This window comes from Schistocerca gregaria, chromosome 1 (assembly GCF_023897955.1).
Source record: "Schistocerca gregaria isolate iqSchGreg1 chromosome 1, iqSchGreg1.2, whole genome shotgun sequence".
Lineage (NCBI taxonomy): Eukaryota > Metazoa > Arthropoda > Insecta > Orthoptera > Acrididae > Schistocerca > Schistocerca gregaria.
Window position 1 is genome coordinate 636,709,875 of NC_064920.1, and position 22,134 is coordinate 636,732,008.

Consider the following 22,134-nt stretch of genomic DNA (forward strand, 5'->3'; position numbering starts at 1 on the left):
TTTGGTCATCAGTCCCCTAGAACTTAGAACTACTTAAACTTAACTAACCTAAGGACATCACACACATCCATGCCCGAGGGAGGATTCGAACCTGCGACCGTAGCAGTCACGCGGTTCCGGACTGAGCGCCTTAACCGCGAGACCACCGCGGCCGGCTTGTGTATCTGGAAGACAATCATGTCCTTTAGGAAAAGTGGAGCAAAAGAGAATCGAAGCGTTTGAGATACGGTGGTATAGAAAGATGTAGAAAATTAAGTTGACTGACAAGAACTGAGCAGGTTATTTGTAGAATCGGCGACTAAAGAAACATGTGGAAAACATTGACAGGGCGAAGGGACAGGATGATACCAAACATGTTAAGGGAAATAACTTTTTTAATACTTGGGGCAGCTGCAAACAGGAAAAACTATAGGAGCAGACAGATATGGGAATATATCAAGCAAATAATCCAGAGCGTTGAGTGCAAGTGCTACTCTCAGGTGAAGAGGTTGGTACTGGAGGAATTAGTAGAGCCGCATCAAAGCAGTCAGAAGACTGATGACAAAAAAATAAAGAATCATTAGTTGTCTACCCATCTAATCATCAACTTTCTTCTGTAGCACCACATTTCAAAAACAGCTGTTCTCTTCTCTCTGAACTGTTCGTCATACATATTTTACTTCCGTACAAGGCTTCGCACCGGACAAATACCTTCGGAAAAGGGTTCCTAACACTTAAATTGTATTCGATGCTAACATAGTTCACTTTTTCCTAAAAGGTTTTTTTTTATTGGCAGGCTGCATTTTATACCTTCTTCACTTCTGCTATGATCAGTTATTTTTTTACCAAGATAACAAAACTCTTCTGCTTTTGGCGTCCAATTTCTTATTCTGATTCCCGTTGCATCAACTTTAATTCCGCTACATTCGGTTACCCTTGCTTTACTTTTATAGGTGTTGATTATCTTATAACCACTTTTCAAAATTCTATTCGTTTCGATAGTGATGGAAGCCGAATAAATGAAGTAAAATTTGTGCCATGGCCAGTACTTGAACCGGGGTCTCTTTGCTTACTAGACAGAAATACTGACAATTACACCACCGCAGCAATGTGGCTATCATTGTTGCACGGCCGTGGCACAAATTTTAATTCATTTATTCAACTTCCATCATTATCGTAGATGAAGATGAGACTTAAATGTCTCGAGGAAAATTTAATTGTTGTTGTTGTTGTGGTCTTCAGTCCTGAGACTGGTTTGATGCAGCTCTCCATGCTACTCTATCCTGTGCAAGCTGCTTCATCTCCCAGTACCTACTGCAACCTACATCCTTCTGAATCTGCTTGGTGTATTCATCTCTTGGTCTCCCTCTACGATTTTTACCCTCCACGCTGCCCTCCAATACTAAATTGGTGATCCCTTGATGCCTCAGAACATGTCCTACCAACCGACCCCTTCCTCTGGTCAAGTTGTGCCACAAACTTCTCTTCTCCCCAATCTTATTCAATACTTCCTCATTAGTTATGTGATCTACCCATCTAATCTTCAGCATTCTTCTGTAGCACCACATTTCGAAAGCTTCTATTCTCTTCTTGTCCAAACTATTTATTGTCCATGTTTCACTTCCATACATGGTTACACTCCATACAAATACTTTCAGAAACGACTTCCTGACACTTAAATCTATACTCGATGTTAACAAATTTCTCTTCTTCAGAAAACGCTTTCCTTGCCATTGCCAGTCTACATTTTATATCCTCTCTACTTCGACCATCATCAGTTATTTTGCTCCCCAAATAGCAAAACTCCTTTACTACTTTAAGTGTCTCATTTCCTAATCTAATTCCCTCAGCATCACCCAACTTAATTCGACTACATTCCATTATGCTCGTTTTGCTTTTGTTGATGTTCATCATACATACTCCTCTCAAGACACTGTCCATTCCATTCAACTGCTCTTCCAAGTCCTTTGCTGTCTCTGACAGAATTACAATGTCATCAGCGAACCTCAAAGTTTTTATTTCCTCTCCATGGATTTTAATACCTACTCCGAATTTTTCTTTTGTTTCCTTTACTGCTTGCTCAATATGCAGATTGAATAACATCGGTGAGAAGCTACAACCCTGTCTTACTCCCTTCCCAACCACTGCTTCCCTTTCATGTCCCTCGACTTTTATAACTGCCATCTGGTTTCTGTACAAATTGTAAATAGCCTTTCGCTCTCTGTATTTTATCCCTGCCACCTTTAGAATTTCAAAGAGAGTATTCCAGTCAACATTGTCTAAAGCTTTCTCTAAGTCTACAAATGCTAGAAACGTAGGTTTGCCTTTCCTTAATCTTTCTTCTAACATAAGTCGTAAGGTCAGTATTGCCTCACGTGTTCCAGTATTTCTACGGAATCCAAACTGATCTTCCCCGAGGTCGGCTTCTACCAGTTTTTCCATTCGTCTAAAGAATTCGTGTTAGTATTTTTCAGCTGTGGCTTATTAAACTGATTGTTTGGTAATTTTCGCATCTGTCAACACCTGCTTTCTTTGGGATTGGAATTATTATATTCTTCTTGGAAGTCTGAGGAATTTCGCCTGTCTCATACATCTTGCTCAACAGATGATAGAGTTTTGTCAGGACTGGCTCTCCCAAGGCCGTCAGTAGTTCCAATGGAATGTTGTCTACTCTGGGGGCCTTGTTTCGACTCAAGTCTTTCAGTGCTCTGTCAAACTCTTCACGCAGCATCGTATCTCCCATTTCATCTTCATCTACATCCTCTTCCACTTCCATAATATTATCCTCAAGTACATCGCCCTTGTATAGACCCTCTAATACTCCTTCCAGCTTTCTGCTTTCTCCTCTTTGCTTAGAACTGGGTTTCCATCTGAGCTCTTGATGTTCATACAAGTGGTTCTCTTTTCTCCAAAGGTCTCTTTAATTTTCCTGTAGGTAGTCTCTGTCACCCATAGTGAGATAAGCCTCTACATACTTACATTTGTCCTCAAGCCATCGTTTCTTAGCCATTTTGCACTTCCTGTTGATCTCATTTTTGAGACGTTTGTTTTCCTTTTTGCCTGCTTCATTTATTGCATTTTTATATTTTCTCCTTTCATCAATTAAATTCAATATTTCTTCTGTTACCAAAGGATTTCTACTAGCCCTCGTCTTTTTACCTACTTGACCCTCTGCTGCCTTCACTGCTTCATCCCTTAAAGCTACCCATTCTTCTCCTACTGTATTTCTTTCCCCCATTCCTGTCAATTGTTCCCTTATGCTCTCCCTGAAACTCTGTACAGCCTCTGGTTCTTTCAGTTTATCCAGGTCCCATCTCCTTAAATTCCCACATTTTTGCAGTTTCTTCAGTTTTAATCTTCAGGTCATAACCAATAGATTGTGGTCAGAGTCCACATCTGCCCCTGGAAATGTCTTACAATTTAAAACCTGGTTCCTAAATCTCTGTCTTACCATTATATAATCTATCTGAAACCTGTCAGTATCTCCAGGCTTCTTCCATGTATACAGCCTTCTTTTAAGATTCTTGAACCAAGTGTTAGCTATGATTAAGTTGTGCTCTGTGCAAAATTCTACCAAGCGGTTTCCTCTTTCGTTTCTTAGCCCCAATCCATATCCACCTACTACGTTTCCTTCTCTCCCTTTTCCTACTCTCGAATTCCAGTCACCCATGACTATTAAATTTTCATCTCCCTTCACTATCTGAATAATTTCTTTTATTTGATCATACATTTCTTCAATTTCTTCGTCATCTGCAGAGCTAGTTGGCATATAAACTTGTACTACTGTAGTAGGTGTGGGCTTCGTATCTATCTTGGCCACAATAATGCGTTCACTATGCTGTTTGTAGTAGCTTACCAGCATTCCTATTTTCCTATACATTATTAAACCTACTCCTGCATTACCCCTATTTGATTTTGTGTTTATAACCCTGTAGTCACCTGACCAAAAGTCTTGTTCCTCCTGTCGCCGAACTTCACTAATTCCCACTATATCTAACTTTAAACTATCCATCTCCCTTTTTAAATTTTCTAACCTACCTGCCCGATTGAGGGATCTGACATTCCACGCTCCAATCCGTAGAACACCAGTTTTCTTTCTCCTGATAACGACATCCTCTTGAGTAGTCCCCGCCCGGAGATCCGAATGGGGGACTATTTTACCTCCGGAATATTTTACCCAGGAGGACGCCATCATCATTTAATCATACAGTAAAGCTGCATGCTTCGGGAAAAATTACGGGCGTAGTTTCCCCTTGCTTTCAGCCGTTCGCAGTACCAGCACAGCAATGCCGTTTTGGTTATTGTTACAATGCCAGATCAGTTAATCATCCAGACTGTTGCCCTTGCAACTACTGAAAAGGCTGCTGCCCCTCTTCAGGAACCACACGTTTGTCTGGCCTCTCAACAGATACCCCTCCGTTGTAGTTGTACCTACGGTACGGCTATCTGTATCGCTGAGGCACGCAAGCCTCCCCACCAACGGCAAGGTCCATGGTTCAAGGGGGGGGGGGGGAGAATTTAATTATAAGATCCATTACTTCTGTTCAGCTGCTTTTTCAAGTCCTTTATCATCTCTGTCAATATTAAAATATCACCGTCGAATAAAGTTTTCATTTTCCCTCTTTGAACTTTGACTGCAGTCCTAATTTCTCTTTAGTTTCGTTTGCTGCTTTTTCAATGAACATGCTGAATAACCTGAGGCAATATGTTGCATCCATGTGCCTTGTTGTACGCTGATCCAGCGTCGACGTGAAATTGGTTGGCTGAGTAGACAAGGGCATACCACCTCGAATAGGACCATACCTACAAAAGTTGTCAAGTATTAAAGCAAACCTCCCGCTAGTAGATAGCTTTAGTTAAAGGAATTGAAAAGTACATGTTCGAACGCTGCATATCTGAAATTTTTTTTTACAATCGATTGTGATCTCTTCTTCAGAAGTGGCAGATGGCAACTGTGTTTGTACACTCCACACCACAACCGCTCCTGTTGACAACATTGAAGGTTCATGCTTGGAAAAGTTGCACTATCATACGCAGGAGTCTCTGGTCGTTACGCGATTGTCGGCGAAGTATGAGTGCATCGTTACACTACGGAGACAAGGCTGCTGGTTAAACAGTGCGTTGGAGTAGGTGACAGGAAAATTGAAGGCAACTGGTTTTTTTTTGGGGGGGGGGGGGGGGGAGGGAGAGAAAGGGGGGTGGAAAGTCACTTGAAATTAACATACTGGACTGTTTAGAAAAGGGTAAAAGAGTGACCGGTTATTTTTTGAATGGTTTCTTGAAGCCTTCAGGTGCTATTTTCTTTATTTCCTGTACGGTTGTACAATTTCGACCTTATGCCAGTTTCAAATATCTAAAACGGAAGTTGCATACATTGGATACATTAGTGACACTTGTCATTTTGACGTAGGAACAAGCCATATCTGTAGATAGGCGCATTAGAACTTACTTTGCGGATGATTTTTTGGAAACAGATTATGTCATATACTTCGTTGCTCCTATGACATCATGTTAAGCTCATAAATTAGTTCGAGGTGTTCACGCTATTTTAGGAGCATGTTACTTTCGAGCAGTTGTTGCAGAGTTCTTATATATAACGTACTTAACACTCGGAAGATTACAACTATTTTACAGAATCTCGCTACTTAACCTGCATGTCCTTTTGTTCTCTGTTATATTTAATTACCGTTCAACTTTGGTGTAAATATGACAGCATGTAATTTCTTTAAAATAGCTTTAAATGGTTCAAAAATGGCTCTGAGCACTATGGGACTTAACATCTGAGGTCATCAGTCCCGTAGACTTAGAACTACTTCAAGCTAACTAACCTAAGGACATCACACACGTCCATGCCCGAGGCAGGACTCGAACCTGCGACCGTAGCAGCAGCGCGGTTTCGGAGTGAAGCGACTAGAACCGCTCGGCCACAGTGGCGGCTAACTATAAATATTTGTTCTGTTATTGCAGGAGCACGTCATTTTTGAATGGTTGGTACAAGATCTTATATATCACTTTTGTCACAGTATTGTAATGAAATACTACTGAGAACCAAGAAATTGCCTCTGTTTCATACAAACTTCAAAAATGTAATGCTAGTATTACTGAAGAAAGCAGAAGGTCCTGATTGTATTGTCAGCCTCATTTTGTATTCCCTTTCGTACGGATTTTCGTTGAGGACCCTCGCTCAGTGGAGCGGCAAGAAGTCTGAGAGGCTTGTTGAAGTATCTTTGGAGGTACAACAGACGAACCTGCAGACATACGGTTACCACAGTAAAGATTCAGAAAACATCAATCACGAGAAGTGCAGCAGCGTTTACACGGGGAAATTTGCAAATAACAAACGAGTGAAATAGCACAACGATTAAGACACTGGGCACGTATTTGGGAAGACCCTTCCTAGTTTGTACTTCCTCATCATTTCAAGCGAATACAATATGATTCCCTTGTCATGGCCATGATTGATTTCCTTGCCCAACTGAATTACAGCTCAGTGTGGAATGCCTTCCTTGTTAAGTGCGCTTCATTTACTCCAAAGAACTTCGCTCGATTTTCGCGTTGTACATTGCACCTTGAAGCCCCTTATGCACGACACGAGAGCGAATATACAAGCCAAGGAATGGTTACTGCGTGTCGTGAGCGTCCGGTAACCTGGACTGTAAATAAGCAGACGCTTCAGCGCCTGCGTGCTTATGGACCACTTGATACACCGACTGCACTGCGCAATGAGGATTCCCTTCGCTCACTCACTCACTCACTCACTCACTCACTCACTCACTCACTCATTCTGTGGCATATAAGGCACAGAGCCGACGCTGCGAGGAAGACTGTAGAAATGCCAACGGACAATACCATTTTTTTACGAGCTACAGTCAGACACGACTACAAATAACTTGTCGACGCAATACAATTTACAGACGCACTTGTTCTGGACTCATGGCCATGCTCCTGATTTGAAAACATTGTGGACATGCTATCCAATGAAATTGTATTTGTCTTCTTCCTGTGTGTTCAGATATGTGTGAAATCTTATGGGACTTAACTGCTAAGGTCATCAGTCCCTAAGCTTACACACTACTTACCCTAAATTATCCTAAGGACAAACACACTCACACACACACACACACACACACACACACACACACACACACACACACACACACACACTAACACCCATGCCCGAGGTAGGACTCGAACCTCCGCCGGGATCAGCCGCACAGTCCGTGACTGCATCTTCCTGTGTGTCAGAGCCCCCTACCAGTTTGAAGAATGTTCACAAAACGGTAGAAAAATAGATAAATACAAAACAATTGACACGAAGGGTGAAGATCTTAACAGCAGTTTTTTACAAAACTACCACAAGCGATTCAGAGTCTCTGCAGTTTGCTTGTAGACAATTGCGTATTTGAGAGTAGTGCAGCAGTTGGGAGAGAGAGACAGAGAGAGAGAGAGAGAGAGAGAGAGAGAGAGAGAGAGAGAGAGCTGCACTATACCATCGCCGAACGGTCTTCGGGCACCATTTACCATTGCACTGGACGACATGCTGTAGAGGACCATCGGAAAATTAGAGGTGGTCAAATTAAACGGTGTCTTCCTGGTTAAACGGCAGTTCTCCTTGTTTTCATAGGCTATGACACTAGTTCGTAACTACAGAATAAGCATTAGGAATGATCAATAAAAGCCCGACCATTTGAAGAATCGAATTCCCACGTATAAAACAGCTTGAAACTCCTTGTTTCAAATGAGTTAATGTGTTAAATATTTGACGTATAGCTTGTAAGCGAACAAAGTTTAAAAAGGTTTGAAACTATGTTAAAAGTTTGTCGGAAGTCTCTAAGTGCTGTCATTTTCAAATACTGGATGAATGTAGTCTGCATATTTGCGCTTGGTGAGTTAACGCTGCGTCAAGACGTGTACACTGTTATAACTATAATCGGAGTTGTCACAGGTTCTGGAAAGCAGGGAATATCAGGGAATTTCAAACACGCCAGGGAAATATGAGGGAAATTTCAGTAGATGAAATGGTTTGTTTACTGAGGTATCCTGCATCGTCCCTGGCTGGGTGCATTCGAGTACGTTTGCTGTTTCCCTTCTGCCTCATTCCTACTGCTTCCCCCCTTCCTGCCACTCCCCTTAGCTTGCAGTCAGTGCTGCAAGCACTTCTTGCCGCTAGCCTAGCAGCTGCCGACGGGAGGCAATAGGAGTGGTTTGTTTGGATCTGATTCTCAGAGACTGTAGACGCAGCAGCCGGAAACGTCAGTCATGTGAGCATGAGTTGTGTCTGAATAGTTCTGTGAATGTTTGTGTGCTCTTGTTTTCTGACAAAAGCTATGGCTGGAAATTTAGTTGTGAGAGTGTGATTGTCTTTTCTAAGTGGCTATCTGCAGCTCAACAATCACCTTTACGGTGACTTGCTATGTATCCTCATTATTATTGATTGTCAGAGTTTTTGAACACCTTATCTGTTGCATGGATTGATCACCATGGTCTCATTTCATCAAGATGCTGTCTGTGGCTAGTGAATGGCTGGCCACATGATTGGATTTCCGTGACGGGTCAACAACACATACCGTTTCTGCGAGTATCTGTAATGGATCGGGACTGCCGATCTGAAGCCATTCGGTTCGCACTAATGTGCAGGCCCTGTCCGTCGGATTTAGTCTCACCGGTATGCCCACAGGCCGGGTTTATTAGTAATGCAGCGGATTTTCATGGTTTATACATGAACCCAGGACTGCGGTGTTCCTCAGCAGCCCACAGGCCATGGGCGATGGAATTCATTAATTGGGACTCTCTGACCGCAAGAGCATTGTACAGTGAGGCGTTTTATAGACATTTCATTTGTTCAAGTACATTTTGGCACTTCAGAAGTAGTTTATATGTTAGAAAGTATGGACAACAAGAGGAAGAAAATTGTCAGTCACTGGCGGTTTGTACGTTATGTACTCATATATTTCTCGAAAGAAAAATCACGCAATACCTGTAAAATAATAGATATAACATAATGAATAACAACCGACAATAACGAACATTGTACAACCAACATTTTATTGGCAGTCACCTACAGTGTTGGTTTACACAATTCTTCCCCACCTTGTACACTTCTTTCAAGAGACTTTTTTCTCAGTGGTCTTAATGAAACACACATACCATCTGGATTGCTTTTTCCATCTAAAAACAGTTTATTACAAAATATGTTATGTTAGTACTTAAGATTTTTGCTCACATCAGGAAATACCATCTGCTTGCAAGTATATTTTACATATTTCCTTGTTTGCATTATTGTTTCTTGTACCGTGGCCATTCCATTTAAGGTCGTTCCGGATAGTTACTCCTCGATATTTTACGACAGATACTGTTTCCAGCGGTTTGTCATCAATAGTACAGCTATACAGTAGTAGATTTCTTTTCCTGTGTATGCGCAGTGTGTTACATTTATTTATGTTCAGGGTCAACTGCCAGAGCCTGCACCATTCATCAATTCTCTGGAGTTCATTCTGCAAATCGTTAGTATCTCGTGACGTCGCTACTTTGTTACAGACAACCGCATCGTCTGCGAATAGTCTTAAAGAGCATCCGGCGCTTTCTACTAGATCATTTACGTATATTGTAAACAGTAACGGCCCTGTCACACTTCCTTGGGGTGCACCGGATATTACCTTTACATCTGTCGATTTTGTTCCGTTAAGAGCGAAGTATTTACGACGGTGAGTCAAATGAAAACCATAAATATTTTTGTTTAAATGTTATCTATTGTGCAGAAGTGGTACAAAGCTGTATCACTTTTCAACATAATCTCCCCTGCGCTCAATGCAAGTCCTCCAGCGCTTACAAAGTGGATAAATCCCTTTAGAAAAAAAGTCTTTTGGTAGTCCGCGCAACCACTCATACACCGCGTGGCGTACCTCTTCATCAGAACGGAACTTCTCCTATTGCGTCCTTGAGTGGTCCAAACATATGGAAATCACTTGGGGCAAGGTCGGGTGAGTATGGTGGATGAGGACGACACTCAAAATGCAGGTCTGTCAGTAACGATTCTTGCAAGGAAGCCATCACCTTCTCATTCAAAGTGCCGAAATAGTTCTTCACAAGCATCAACAAGTCGTTCTCTCATTTCAAGAGTTAGCTGCCGTGGCACCCATCTTGCAGCAACTTTGAGAAACTCTGTAGCACATCATGCACAATGTGGTGTGCTGAGCCATGATTAATCTGTAAACATGCTGCAATGTTATTCAGTGTCATTCGGTGGTTTTCCTTCACTATGGCTTGAACTGCTGCAATGTTCTGTGGAGTCACAACTCGTTGTGCCAGACCTGGACGAGGAGCATCTTCCACTGAAGTCACACCATTTGCGAACTTCCTACTCCATTCGTAGACTGCTGTGACAAACATGCATCACCGTACTGAACCTTCATTCGTCGAAGAATTTCAATAGGTTTCACACCTTCACTACGCAGAAACCGAATAACAGAATGCTTTTCTTCCCTGGTGCAAGTTGCAAGTGGGGTGGCCATCTTTATACTGATACTACGACGGTATGTATGCATCTGCACTATGCTGCCACCTACAGGCCATTCTGCGCACTGTTTGTAGCACGTTTACCAGCTTACAGGATAACGGCGCGAAATTTCGATTTGTTATTCCAAATTTAAGGTTTTCATTTGACTCACCCTTGTAGTTCCGTCTGCAAGGAAGTCTTGGACCTAGTCGCAAATCTGCTCCGATTCCAGATCTATCCGTCCCTTCCATTACATCATTCTGTAGCATCACATTTCGAAGGCTTCTATTCTGCTTGTGTGTACTGTTCATTGTCCACATTTCAATTCTATAAAAGGTTGCCCTTGTACTCGGTAAAACTTAAAATTTAAATTCGATGGTAGCTATTTGTCTTTTTCTCACTCATTTTCCTTGCTATTGCTATTCAGCATTTGTATCCTCTTTATGTGTGCCAGTGTCGGCTATTTATCCACCTAAATAACAGAACCATCAAGTTATTTTAGTGTCTCATTCCCTAAGCTGTCTTTTATTTTATTCCATTACTCTCCAATATCCTTGTATTACTTGATATTCACTGTGTAACCTCTTTTCAAGACACCATCCATTCCGCTTAACTGATCTTTCCCGGCCTTTTCTGGCTGTAACAGAATACTGGTGAGAAGTGTGCTGTAGTCTGGTTTAAGTTAGTTGGCATCTGGCGGTTAAGGTCCGAAGTTGCGACGTCGCCGCCGCCACCGTATTCCGCTTTCCGCGATGATAGAAAATCACTTTACAGAATCTACCTCCTAGAAAAGTCACGCGAAGAATTTGCAATTCAGTTACGGCACAGGTCTGTGAAGTGTCTCTAAGTAGGTCAAAATGCGTTCTTAATTTTAATTAGCGCCGTAGTTGTTTCTTTCTTGAAATTGCTGGATTTTTCTTCCCAGCAAAAGTTTCCAACTTCAGAACTGGAAGGTACAATTATTTGCGTAGCGAAAATGGCAACACAGTGGAAACAGACAATGCCATTGCATTCAGCCCGCTCGCTGTCAGATGTCAACTACACTACTGGCCATTAAAATTGCTACACCACGAAGATGACGTGCTAGAGACGCAAAATTTAACCGACTGGAAGAAGATATTGTGATATGCAAATGATTAGCTTTTCAGAGTATTCACACAAGGTTGGCGCCGGTGGCGACACCTACAACGTGCTGACATGAGGAACGTTTCCAGCCGATTTCTCATACACAAACAGCAATTGACCGGCGTTGCCTGCTGAAACGTTGTGATAACTCGTGTAAGGAGAAGAAATGCGTACCATCACGTTTCCGACTTTGATAAAGGTCAGATTGTAGCCTATCGCAATTACGGTTTATCGTATCGCGACATTGCTGCTCGCGTTGGTCGAGATCCAAACACTTAACAGAATATGGAATCGGTGGGTTCAGGAGGGTAATACGGAACGCCGTGCTGGATCCCAACGGCCTCGTATCACTAACAGTCGAGATGACAGGCACCTTATCCGCATGGCTCTAACGGATCATGCAGCCACGTCTTGATCTCTGGGTCAACGGATGGGGACGTTTGCAAGACAACAACCATCTGCACGAAAAGTTCGACGAGGTTTGCAGCAGCTCGGAGACTATGGCTCCGGTTACCCTTGACGCTGCATCACAGACAGGAGTGCCTGCGATGGTGTACTCAACGACGAACCTGGGTGCACGAATGGCAAAACGTCATTTTTTCGGATGAATCCAGGTTCTGTTTACAGCATCATGATGGTCGAATCCGTGTTTGGCGACATCGCAGTGAACGCACATTGGAAGCGTGTATTCGTAATCGCCATACTGGCGTATCACCCAGCCTGATGGTATGGGGTGCCAGTCGTTACACGTCTCGGTCACCTCTTGTTCGCATTGACGGCACTTTGAACAGTGCATGTTACATTTCAGATGTGTTACGACCCGTGGCTCTACCCTTCATTCGCTCCCTGCGAAACTCTACATTTCAGCAGGATAATGCACGACCGCATGTTGCAGGTCCTGTACGGACCTTTCTGGGTACAGAAAATGTTCGACTGCTGCCCTGGTCAGCACATTTTCCATATCTCTCACCAATTGAAAACATCTGGTCAATAGTGGCCGAGCAACTGGCTCGTCACAATACGCCAGTCTTTACTCTTGATGAACTGTGGTATCGTGTTGAAGCTGCATGGGCAGCTGTACCTGTACACGCCCTCCGAGCTCTGTTTGACTTAATGCCCAGGCGTATAAAGGCCGTTATTACGGCCAGATGTGGTAGTTCTGGGTACTGATTTCTCAGGATCTATGCACCCAACTTGCGTGAAAATGTAATCGCATGTGAGTTCTACTATAATATATTTATCTAATGAATACCCGTTTATCATCTGCATTTATTCTTGGTGTAGCAATTTTAATGGCCAGTAGTGTACTTTGATTCGGACGGAAGTACCGAGGAGGCCGCGATTCTGAGCCGGCGGCGTGTGTGTCGTGTTGCAGAGCCGAGGAAGGAGAAGACTGAGCAAGTGAACGGATCGCTGTCGCTGCCGGCGGCGGCGCCGGTCGCGTCGCATGGCGAGGGTGCGCCGGCCGCCCCCACCGCCTCCTCCTCGGCCGCCCCCGGGCTGCAAAGCCAGCAGCAGGCGGCCGCCGCCTCCGCGCCGCCCCCGCAGCAGGCGGACGCGGGCGCCCGGCCCGAGCGGCCGTCCTCGCTGGGCCCGGGGGCGGGGGCGGGCGCCGGCCAGGGCCCCGGCCGCCTCACGCGCCGCCTGCTCTGCTACCACGCCGACCACTGCGCGTCGCGGGGCTCGCCGCCCCACGCAGGTGCTCACAGCCCGCTTACTGCTCGCTTCCCTCCGTTCTTTGGCTGCCCGTATCAAAACACGCGCCTCGCGTTCACCGAGCACTCAGTGGCGGTGCACGAATCGATACTACCTGGAATATTAATCTCGAAGTTGTAACTCGTTTAACTCTTCTGGTATTCTTTTCCTAACTGTCGCTTTCTTTCCTACTCTCAGTAATTAATTCCTTACCCCTAGAGAAATTATCCAGTCGCCGTGACAGGGATTGTGTCGGATTCCTTGTCATTTTGCAGGTGTTTCTGCTGGAATTTGCTGTATGAATAAATTGTACAGGTGGGACAGCTACAGACAAGAAACAGGAGAATTTTAACGTAGTGAGTGAGTGAGTGTGTGTGTGTGTGTGTGTGTGTGTGTGTGTGTGTGTGTGTGTGACGACTTTAACCTACTATGGTACTCATACTACTTATTGTCTGGAGAGAAATACTGTGGGGGTAACAACCACCTAACTCCCATAGAGGTGGGGAGGACGAAAAGGTTTGCTTATATCTGACATGTAGGCTGCCCTGCACAACTAGTGTGTCGTGTGGGTGGTATCGGATACTTTCCGATGGGTATTTATGCGGATGGGTACAGCTGAGCAGATGGAGAAGGGAGGAGGAGATGGATAGTGAGAGGGGGAGGGCGAGATGAACTCAGAAAATCAGGGAGGAGGAGGAGGAGGAGGAGGACAACAGATGGTGGGACAGAGAGAGGGGAGGGAGATATGTGTGCGTTATATGTGTGGTACATGTATTTGGGTGAAGACATGGCTAAAAAGTTAATATGTAATAAAAAGTGATGCATGCATCTATGTATGTATTATGTATTTTTCACATCTCCTTCCAAACCATGAGATTGGTTTCAAACAAAATTGGTACACACATTATTTATTGTCTGTAAAGAATTACTATGGGGGTCAGAACCAATTATCTCCCATTAGGGTTGAGGGTAGTGGTGAAAATGGGATGACACAGGAGATGGACACAGATGGGGGAGATAGAATGAGGTGGTCAGACAGAGAGAGAGGGGATCGGGAGATGGCCTAGAGAGAGAGAGAGAGAGAGAGAGAGAGAGAGAGAGAGAGAGATAGGGGTGGGGAGGATGGACAGCGAAGCAGGGAAGAAGGAAATGGGGCGAGAGAAGCGGAAAAGGAGAGATAAAGTAAACTAAAGCCATATAGCATGAAAGCCTAGGAGACCCCTGGGGGCACGTTCAGCCACCGAATTGGAAGTCTTTTCCCTAAACACATTAGCAGACACCCTTCCGTCGCAGAGTATGAGAGCTCTTTATGTAAATGTATCTGTTAAGTATTGCTGACTGTAATGGTGTGTGTGTGTGTGCGCGCGTGTGTGTAATTAAATCCAGGACATTAGCAGAAAGATTGATGATTAAAAACTTTACGCCGCCACCTCTCCTCCCGTTGTCGACCAAATATTGGCAATAAAAATTTAGTCCACCGCCAGGATTCGACCCCCCCCCCCCCCCCCACCCGAGTCGAACGCCATCGCACGATTTCTGCTACAGAGAGGGAGAGAATGGGGAGATGTAGGAGGCAATGGAAGGCCGAGAGCGGTATTTTACAATAAACTGACTTACCAAAAAGTCTTAATTAAGGCTTTCATGATAAAACGATATAAAGTAACAGCTTAACTAACTCTTGGCATAATTGTATACTTCCTGACTTCTCATTAAGTCCATGTAAATCACAACCACGTTTAACGATATTCAGTCAAAGCCAAACAAAGATTTTCATTCCTTAACCCTCTTTCTCTCTCCTTTCATATACGCCTACCACGGCCTTCTCTTCGCTGATATTGTACTGCAATTATTACAAAGGAAGATCGTCGATGTCATCCTCTCGCCGATGGCGACAAGCATTGTGGTGGGAGCACAAACTCGGATTGGACAGGAGTGGAGAGGGGGAATAAGGCGTGTCTTTGTCAAAAGATCCAACCAGCATTCATCTTCACATATAGGAAAACTACAAAAAACTCAAAATCTGGGTGACCGAAAGGGATTTCAACTTCGTCCTCCCAAATGCGAGTGCAGTGTCTCATGGCGACGCCACCTATCTCGTTTGCCGCTATGGTGTTCGAACCACCTTTCTTACATGGCTTCGACTTTACTTTTCTTACGTTTACATATGCTGACAGATACTGAAAACGTTAAAAGTGTTACAACATCAACACCTCGTCAAACGATACCACTATTTCCAAGCCAGTGAGATACGTTGTTTAAAATTTCATCCTTATGTGGGTTTCTTTTCAGTAGACAAAAATGGCATTCCTGCATATGAAGAATGGTGTGGGAATATGATAGCTATTAGAAATATAAATTACTGGAAGTTACAAGGTGGAGATTGTAACACAGCAAGACTACATGACTCGCAAGTGTAGCTCATCGCTCATCTTTCGAACTTTGAGGAACGTCGAATCATTGGCACGAGGAACGCGGGAGCATTGTACCGACAGAACGCACAGACAACGGGCTGTAATGCAATGGCTCTGAACGAATCGTGACCCGAGATGGACTCGGGGCGACAGTGTGGCAAAAAGATTTGGAACCCGTCGTCCCAGAAGGACTAAACCAAGAGGATATTGTAGGATTGTCCACCTGGCTCTGAAGAACAGCAAATGGCGACAGGTGAAATCCGAGCAGACACCACAGGCGTTGCGTCGCTGCGAGACGTCGGATACAGGTTACTGGAAAGTGATTTGAGATCTCGAGTTGCCACGCATATTTTAGGGCTGAGGCCATACGACGAACGGAAACTTGCATCTTGTAGAGTAAAGTCAACTAGGAATTTGAGTGACATTCTGTGCTGTTCGGCGTTGAGTTTCGCTTCTGTTTGCAGCGGCCAAATCAACGCTAAAATGTCCGCAGACGACCCGGTTAGCCGGCCGCGGTGGTCTCGCGGTTCTAGGCGCGCAGTTCGGAACCGTGCGACTGCTACGGTCGCAGGTTCGAATCCTGCCTCGGGCATAGATGTGTGTCATGTCCTTACGTTAGTTAGGTTTAAGTAGTTCTAAGTTCTAGGGGACTGATGACCACAGCAGTTGAGTCCCATAGTGCTCAGAGCCATATTTTGAACGGCCCGGTTAAGGATCGTAGGAAACAATGATTACTGATACCCACGCCTCTACAACTCGGTGAAATTATGGTGTGGTGAGATATTTGACATGACAACGGCAATGATTTGGTGAGTGTTGGAAGGAGGATGAATGCTCGCCATTATGTGGCAAGAATGTTAAACCTTGTTGTGGTGCTCTTCGTGGGCCGCTACCAGATAGCATATTACAGCAGGCTAACAAAAGACCCTGCAAAGTAGTTCATACCATAAATATCACGAAGAATATACACGTCTGTGGCCAGCCTAGTCCCTAGATTTGTCACCCACGGAACGTGTCTGGGACACTATGGAAAAACACAAGGGGTTGGAGAAAATTATGGAAACACCAAAAAACATAGCACATTGCCATAATTAACACAGTATAAAAAAACCGGCAGGCATTAAAACAGCTTCTAGTCGCCTCGGAACTGACAAATACAGGTCTGGTATGGTTTTCAAGGGAATCTTATACCATTCTTCCTGCATAATAGTGGCAAGTTCATTTAGCGGTGAAGGTAGTGGAGAGCATTATGCACCCTTCTCTCCGAAGTAGAACACAAAGGCTCAGTAATATACATATATATGACCTAGTAGATAGCGTCGGAAGTTCCATGCGCCTTTTCGCGGATGATGCTGTAGTATACAGAGAAGTTGCAGCATTAGAAAATTGTAGCGAAATGCAGGAAGATCTGTAGCGGATAGGCACTTGGTGCAGGAAGTGGCAACTGACCCTTAACATAGACAAATGTAATGTATTGCGAATACATAGAAAGAAGGGTCCTTTATTGTATGATTATATGATAGCGGAACAAACACTGTAGCAGTTACTTCTGTAAAATATCTGGGAGTATGCCTACGGAACGATTTGAAGTGGAATGATCATATAAAATTAATTGTTGGTAAGGCGGGTACCAGGTTGAGACTCATTGGGATTAGAAAATGTAGTCCATCAACAAAGGAGGTGGCTTACAAAACACTCGTTCGATCTATACTTGAGTATTGCTCATCAGTGTGGGATCCGTACCTATCGGTTTGACGGAGGAGATAGAGAAGATCCAAAGAAGAGCGGCGCTTTTCGTCACAGGGTTATTTGGTAAGCGTGATAGCGTTACGGAGATGTTTAGCAAACTCAAGTGGCAGACTCTGCAAGAAAGGCGCTCTGCATCGCGGTGTAGCTTGCTGTCCAGGTTTCGAGAGGGTGCGTTTCTGTATGAGGTATCGAATATATTGCTTCCCCCTACATATACCTCCCGAGGAGATCGCGAATGTAAAATTAGAGAGATTCGAGCGCGCACGGAGGCTTTCCGGCAGTCGTTCTTCCCGCGATCCATAGGCGACTGGAACAGGAAAGGGAGGTAATGTCAGTGGCACGTAAAGTGGCCTCCGCCACACACTGTTGGGTGGCTTGCGGAGTATAAATGTAGATGTAGATCTGGTGACTGGTGACCAGGGGAGATGCGACAATTCATTCTCGTGCTCTCAAAGCCATCCTGGACGATTCGAGATGTGTGAGCAGAGCCCTGTGTTCTTGGGACACAGCATCGCCTTTGGGGAACAAATACTGTCCACGGGATAACCCGCATCAGCCAAAATGGTTACATAATTCTCGACAGTAATGCGATCTTCCAGGGTAACCGTGGGCTCCATGGAATATCACAATATGGCTGCCCAAATCATCATCGAACCCCCACCATGTTTCACTTTTGAGACGTAAACTCGGCCAGAATTTAGAAATAGTGCGAAACGAGACTCATCTGACCAAAAGACTTCCTTGAACTGCTCCACAGTTAACGTTTTATGGCTTCTGCAGCATGTTTTCCCATAACTGGCATTTGCATCACTGTTGAGTGGTTATGGAATTTCAGCTCGTGCTGCGTTTCCCTGCTTATGGGGCTCCCTTCGTGTCGTTTTGATTCGGACAGGACTCGCGAGTGCGACATCCAGTTGTGCAGTGACTTTCGCAGCTTATTTTTCGTCACAAGTCCTCTTCAGTGAACGTCTGTCACTCAACACGCACTTTCATTCGCGCTGTGACTTAGCGGATGATGATTTTCCGCTTTCTCTGTATGCGGTGTATATCTTTCGATACGGTGCTCTTGAAACACTGAGGGTCCCGTGCTTGCGGAAGCACCTACCATAGGAGTACGAACAATTTGCCCACGTTCAGATTTTCTTATCTCTGATATAAAGCACTCACAACTACACACAACACTGTTCTGACCACGACTGACGCTTGCAACGCACTGATGACATTGCGGTGTTCAAACACAGCAGTGCGAACTGCAGGCTTGGCCGGCGTCTTCCTTCCACATTTTTGTCCAGCCCCTGTATACTGTCATGTCAGCCTCCAGCCAGACATCTGCATGAAATGACATAGCATCTGTTTCAGGCATGCCAACAAACTCCTCAAGATGACATTTGGAGGCTGTCAGTTTCCATGCCACAATGAATACAAGAGAGCATTCGTGTCCCTGAGTGTCACACTGCATACACATGTTGATGGTGGACATCAATTCCGAATGGAATAGAAGTTCAATCATTTAACACCTGTTCTATGATCAACATCTCAACTAAGTGTGATAAATATGGGGCTTGTCTATCACGGCGGAAAATTTTCCATTTTGGCCCGTGTATTACATCTGTTGCTCACGTATGAGGTTTCGTATGATCGCGAACTGAAATTTCTTGCTCTTATCAGATACGAAAATCGGGTATAAGGGAGAAATAGTTGATATTGTCGAGGATATTCAAGCGGAATAGCTGAGGGTACTAATCACCCGAACAAAGAAAGTCTGCGAGGATGTATTTCAAAAGTGGCAGAGCGGTATATTCGTTCCCTGTGGGACTACTATGAAAGTGCTGGCGCAGAATCAAATCTAGACGCAACGATTTGAATTAATTTGTACGAGAACTGTTGGACACCACGTCGTACTTCATGCCGTAATGGAGGCGGGAGAATGGTGTGTACATATGCACTGCGTAAAATGGGGTGTAGTCACTATCAGATTTTGGTCAGAATAGATGTGCTGGTTTTTGACGATAGAGTAGCTGAATAGGCAATCTGCAAGTATAAAAAGAAGCTTTATGGAGAAGCACTAAGTCTGAATGAATGTACTTCAAGGACCTGAATGTACATCTAGGACTTTTCCAAAGTGAGTCACGCCCACACTGGCAAGGCTAATTCAGCCATTACATCCAGCCCATGCTAACAAAGAGTGTGCTACAAATCAGTTCACCTAAATTTTGATTACACATTCTGACAGTTGATGAAAGTACTAATCGAATGACAGCAATCACACGTCGATTACACGTATATTAAGCAAGCACATAAGAAAATCCATCCCAATAAATTAGTTATCCGTTTTTTCTGAAACTAGGATAGACTATCAAACAATAATGTCAGAATAATTTGTGATTACCATAAATCATTTTTATTAAAAAAATCCCTGTACGGTACTGGCCATTAGGCAAATCTGTTTCCATTCAAATTTTGCTCGTGGCCCACATCGTCACCGAGGGAGACGTGCTAATTGGCCTCGCATAAGTCTTCGCCCCCATTTTTAGGCCAGCGCAGTCTCTCTGCAGGGTTGGCAACGTACACTACGTAAACAATGGAAGCACATCGCACGGCCAGACACACAGCACTTCGCCTCATTCATTGCTCACTCGAGCTTCATTCTTTTTTCGTTCGTTTACCATGGCCTATTCTTGAGAGCTGCAGAGAGTAGTCTTTTTAATGATTCCGCAATTCGTGGCTAACGTCTCTGTCTCTAGAATGCGGGGTCCCACGTTCGATTCCCTGCCGGGTCGGGGCTCGGGGACTGGCTGTTTGAGTTGTCATTTATGTCCAAGTCGCCGAAGTGGCGTCAAATAGAACGACATGCACCAGGTGTCCAAACAACCCCAGATGAGGTCTCCTGACCAGAAATGCCGTACGATCATAACTTTTCCATCGCTTCGTGAGAATATGGTATCGAAGGACGTGGAAGCTGAGGCCACGCATTCCTGGTGTCGGCGCCACGAGCTGCCGGTCACCTAACTGCTTTCCCTAAGCTTGTAAGTGTTACGGTCCATGCCGCCCCTTGTAACCAATCTCACGAAATCTAGAGGCTGGTTAAAAACATCATTTCTCAATGTATAGTTTTCCCCTTGAGTGCATCTGAATCGAAGAATTTTCTTTGTTTGCTATTCAAAGATGGTAGTTACTTCGTCTGTAGCCATCTTGTCGTATCCCGTTTTAATATACTACAGACTGGAGTAAGCGAAAGTCTCTCTCTCTCTCTCTCTCTCTCTTTTTTTCAGTTTAGAAATTTTCTCTACTGTAGCAGGGTTATTTGTACCAGTCGGGTATTGTGGATTAGTGGCTCCCGTAAAGGAACGGATGTCTCAAATTAGTGTTGAAACATACACTGATGAGTCAAAATTTATGATCACTTGCCTATTAGCTTGTTTGTCCGTCTTTGGGACGAAAAACATAACTGAATCTGCGTATCAGGGATCCGACAATTTGTTGGTAGGTTTGTGAGGGCATTAGATGTCTACGCATAGGTCAAGTAATTCGCGTAAACAGCAGGCCGCTGATTTGCGTACGTGGCGATGGCGCCCGGTAGTGACCCAGATGGGTTCCATAGAATTTACATCAGGCGACTTTGGCCCCGAGAGATCAACGTGAGATCACTATAATGCTCCTCAAACCACTGTAGCACGGTTCTGACTCCGATACGAGGACAGTTATACTGCTGAAAGATCCCATGAAGGGATGCAGGTGGTTCACAGCTGATTACTACCACAGGCCCCACGTAACCGCAGGTCCCATAGCATAATACTACTCCCACCAGCCTGCTTTCGTGCCACATTGCACGTTTCGAGCCGCCGACGGTGTTTATGAAGTGCCTAGCCTTATAGCCATAAACACATACTACATGAAAACTCTTGGCCGACTACCTTACGACGAAGATATTCTGTCTCAGTTTATGCAATTTCACTACGAATGTCGCTCAAATATTTCCATTTCGGCTCTTAGATAGCATATTATCATAAAATTGTCGTAACAATTCTCAGTTCTAGAGCCTGTCTCAAAAGTGTAGGGAAAAAATTATATGGATGGCAGAGGATCGTAAGCCGAGTATTTTAGAATAAGAAACCAATGGTCGAACTGAATGTTCCAGGAAATACACTGTATGGAAGGAGCAATGCATGTTACGTGTTTATACACTGCTTCTGTTTCTATAAACACCTGCAATCGCCTCTGATGTGTGTTACGTGAAGTTTTCAGTGTTTGAAACTCCAGCAGAAAATGAAGGAAACCTAGACATCTGTCTCTCTGTAGAAGATACAGTACAATCAAATTAGCGGTCCTTGCTATGAACCAGGCCGGTACTGAGGATATCGTGTGCTGTTTGCAGAACTGTCAGAGCTGTGTCCCCTCTCCCAACCCCTCCGAGAAAAACTACCTTTTCGCAATTTCTTCTACAAAGATTTACGAAATGTTGTAACTTGTAACGTAAATTTAATGTCATTTAATATAATAATACTATCTATTCAGATAAGAAATATTGCATACAACAAATTAAATGCATCATTGCAGTTAACAAAAAAAAAGTGTAACTTTCTAAAAAAACTAGAAATAAAACAATGTATGTCATACTGTTTATGGCAACTACTGTTCACTGATTTTAGTGTGAAGTATAATAAGGAACAGAATTATTTA

General features: G+C 44.1%; 1 protein-coding gene across 5 annotated transcripts in view; it reads left to right on the top strand.

Moving 5' to 3' along the window:
- The window catches only part of LOC126360357 (phosphatase and actin regulator 2), a 717,887-nt gene that overhangs the window by 657,672 nt on the left and 38,081 nt on the right, over nt 1-22,134 (top strand). For 3 of the 5 annotated variants that reach the window (XM_050007705.1, XM_050007703.1, XM_050007704.1), the window contains exon 5: nt 12,975-13,298. The exons of the other annotated variants lie outside the window; for them this stretch is intronic. In XM_050007705.1, coding sequence (XP_049863662.1) covers nt 12,975-13,298 — 324 coding nt within the window. The remainder of the gene's footprint in view (nt 1-12,974; nt 13,299-22,134) is intronic. 5 annotated transcript variants of the gene reach the window in all.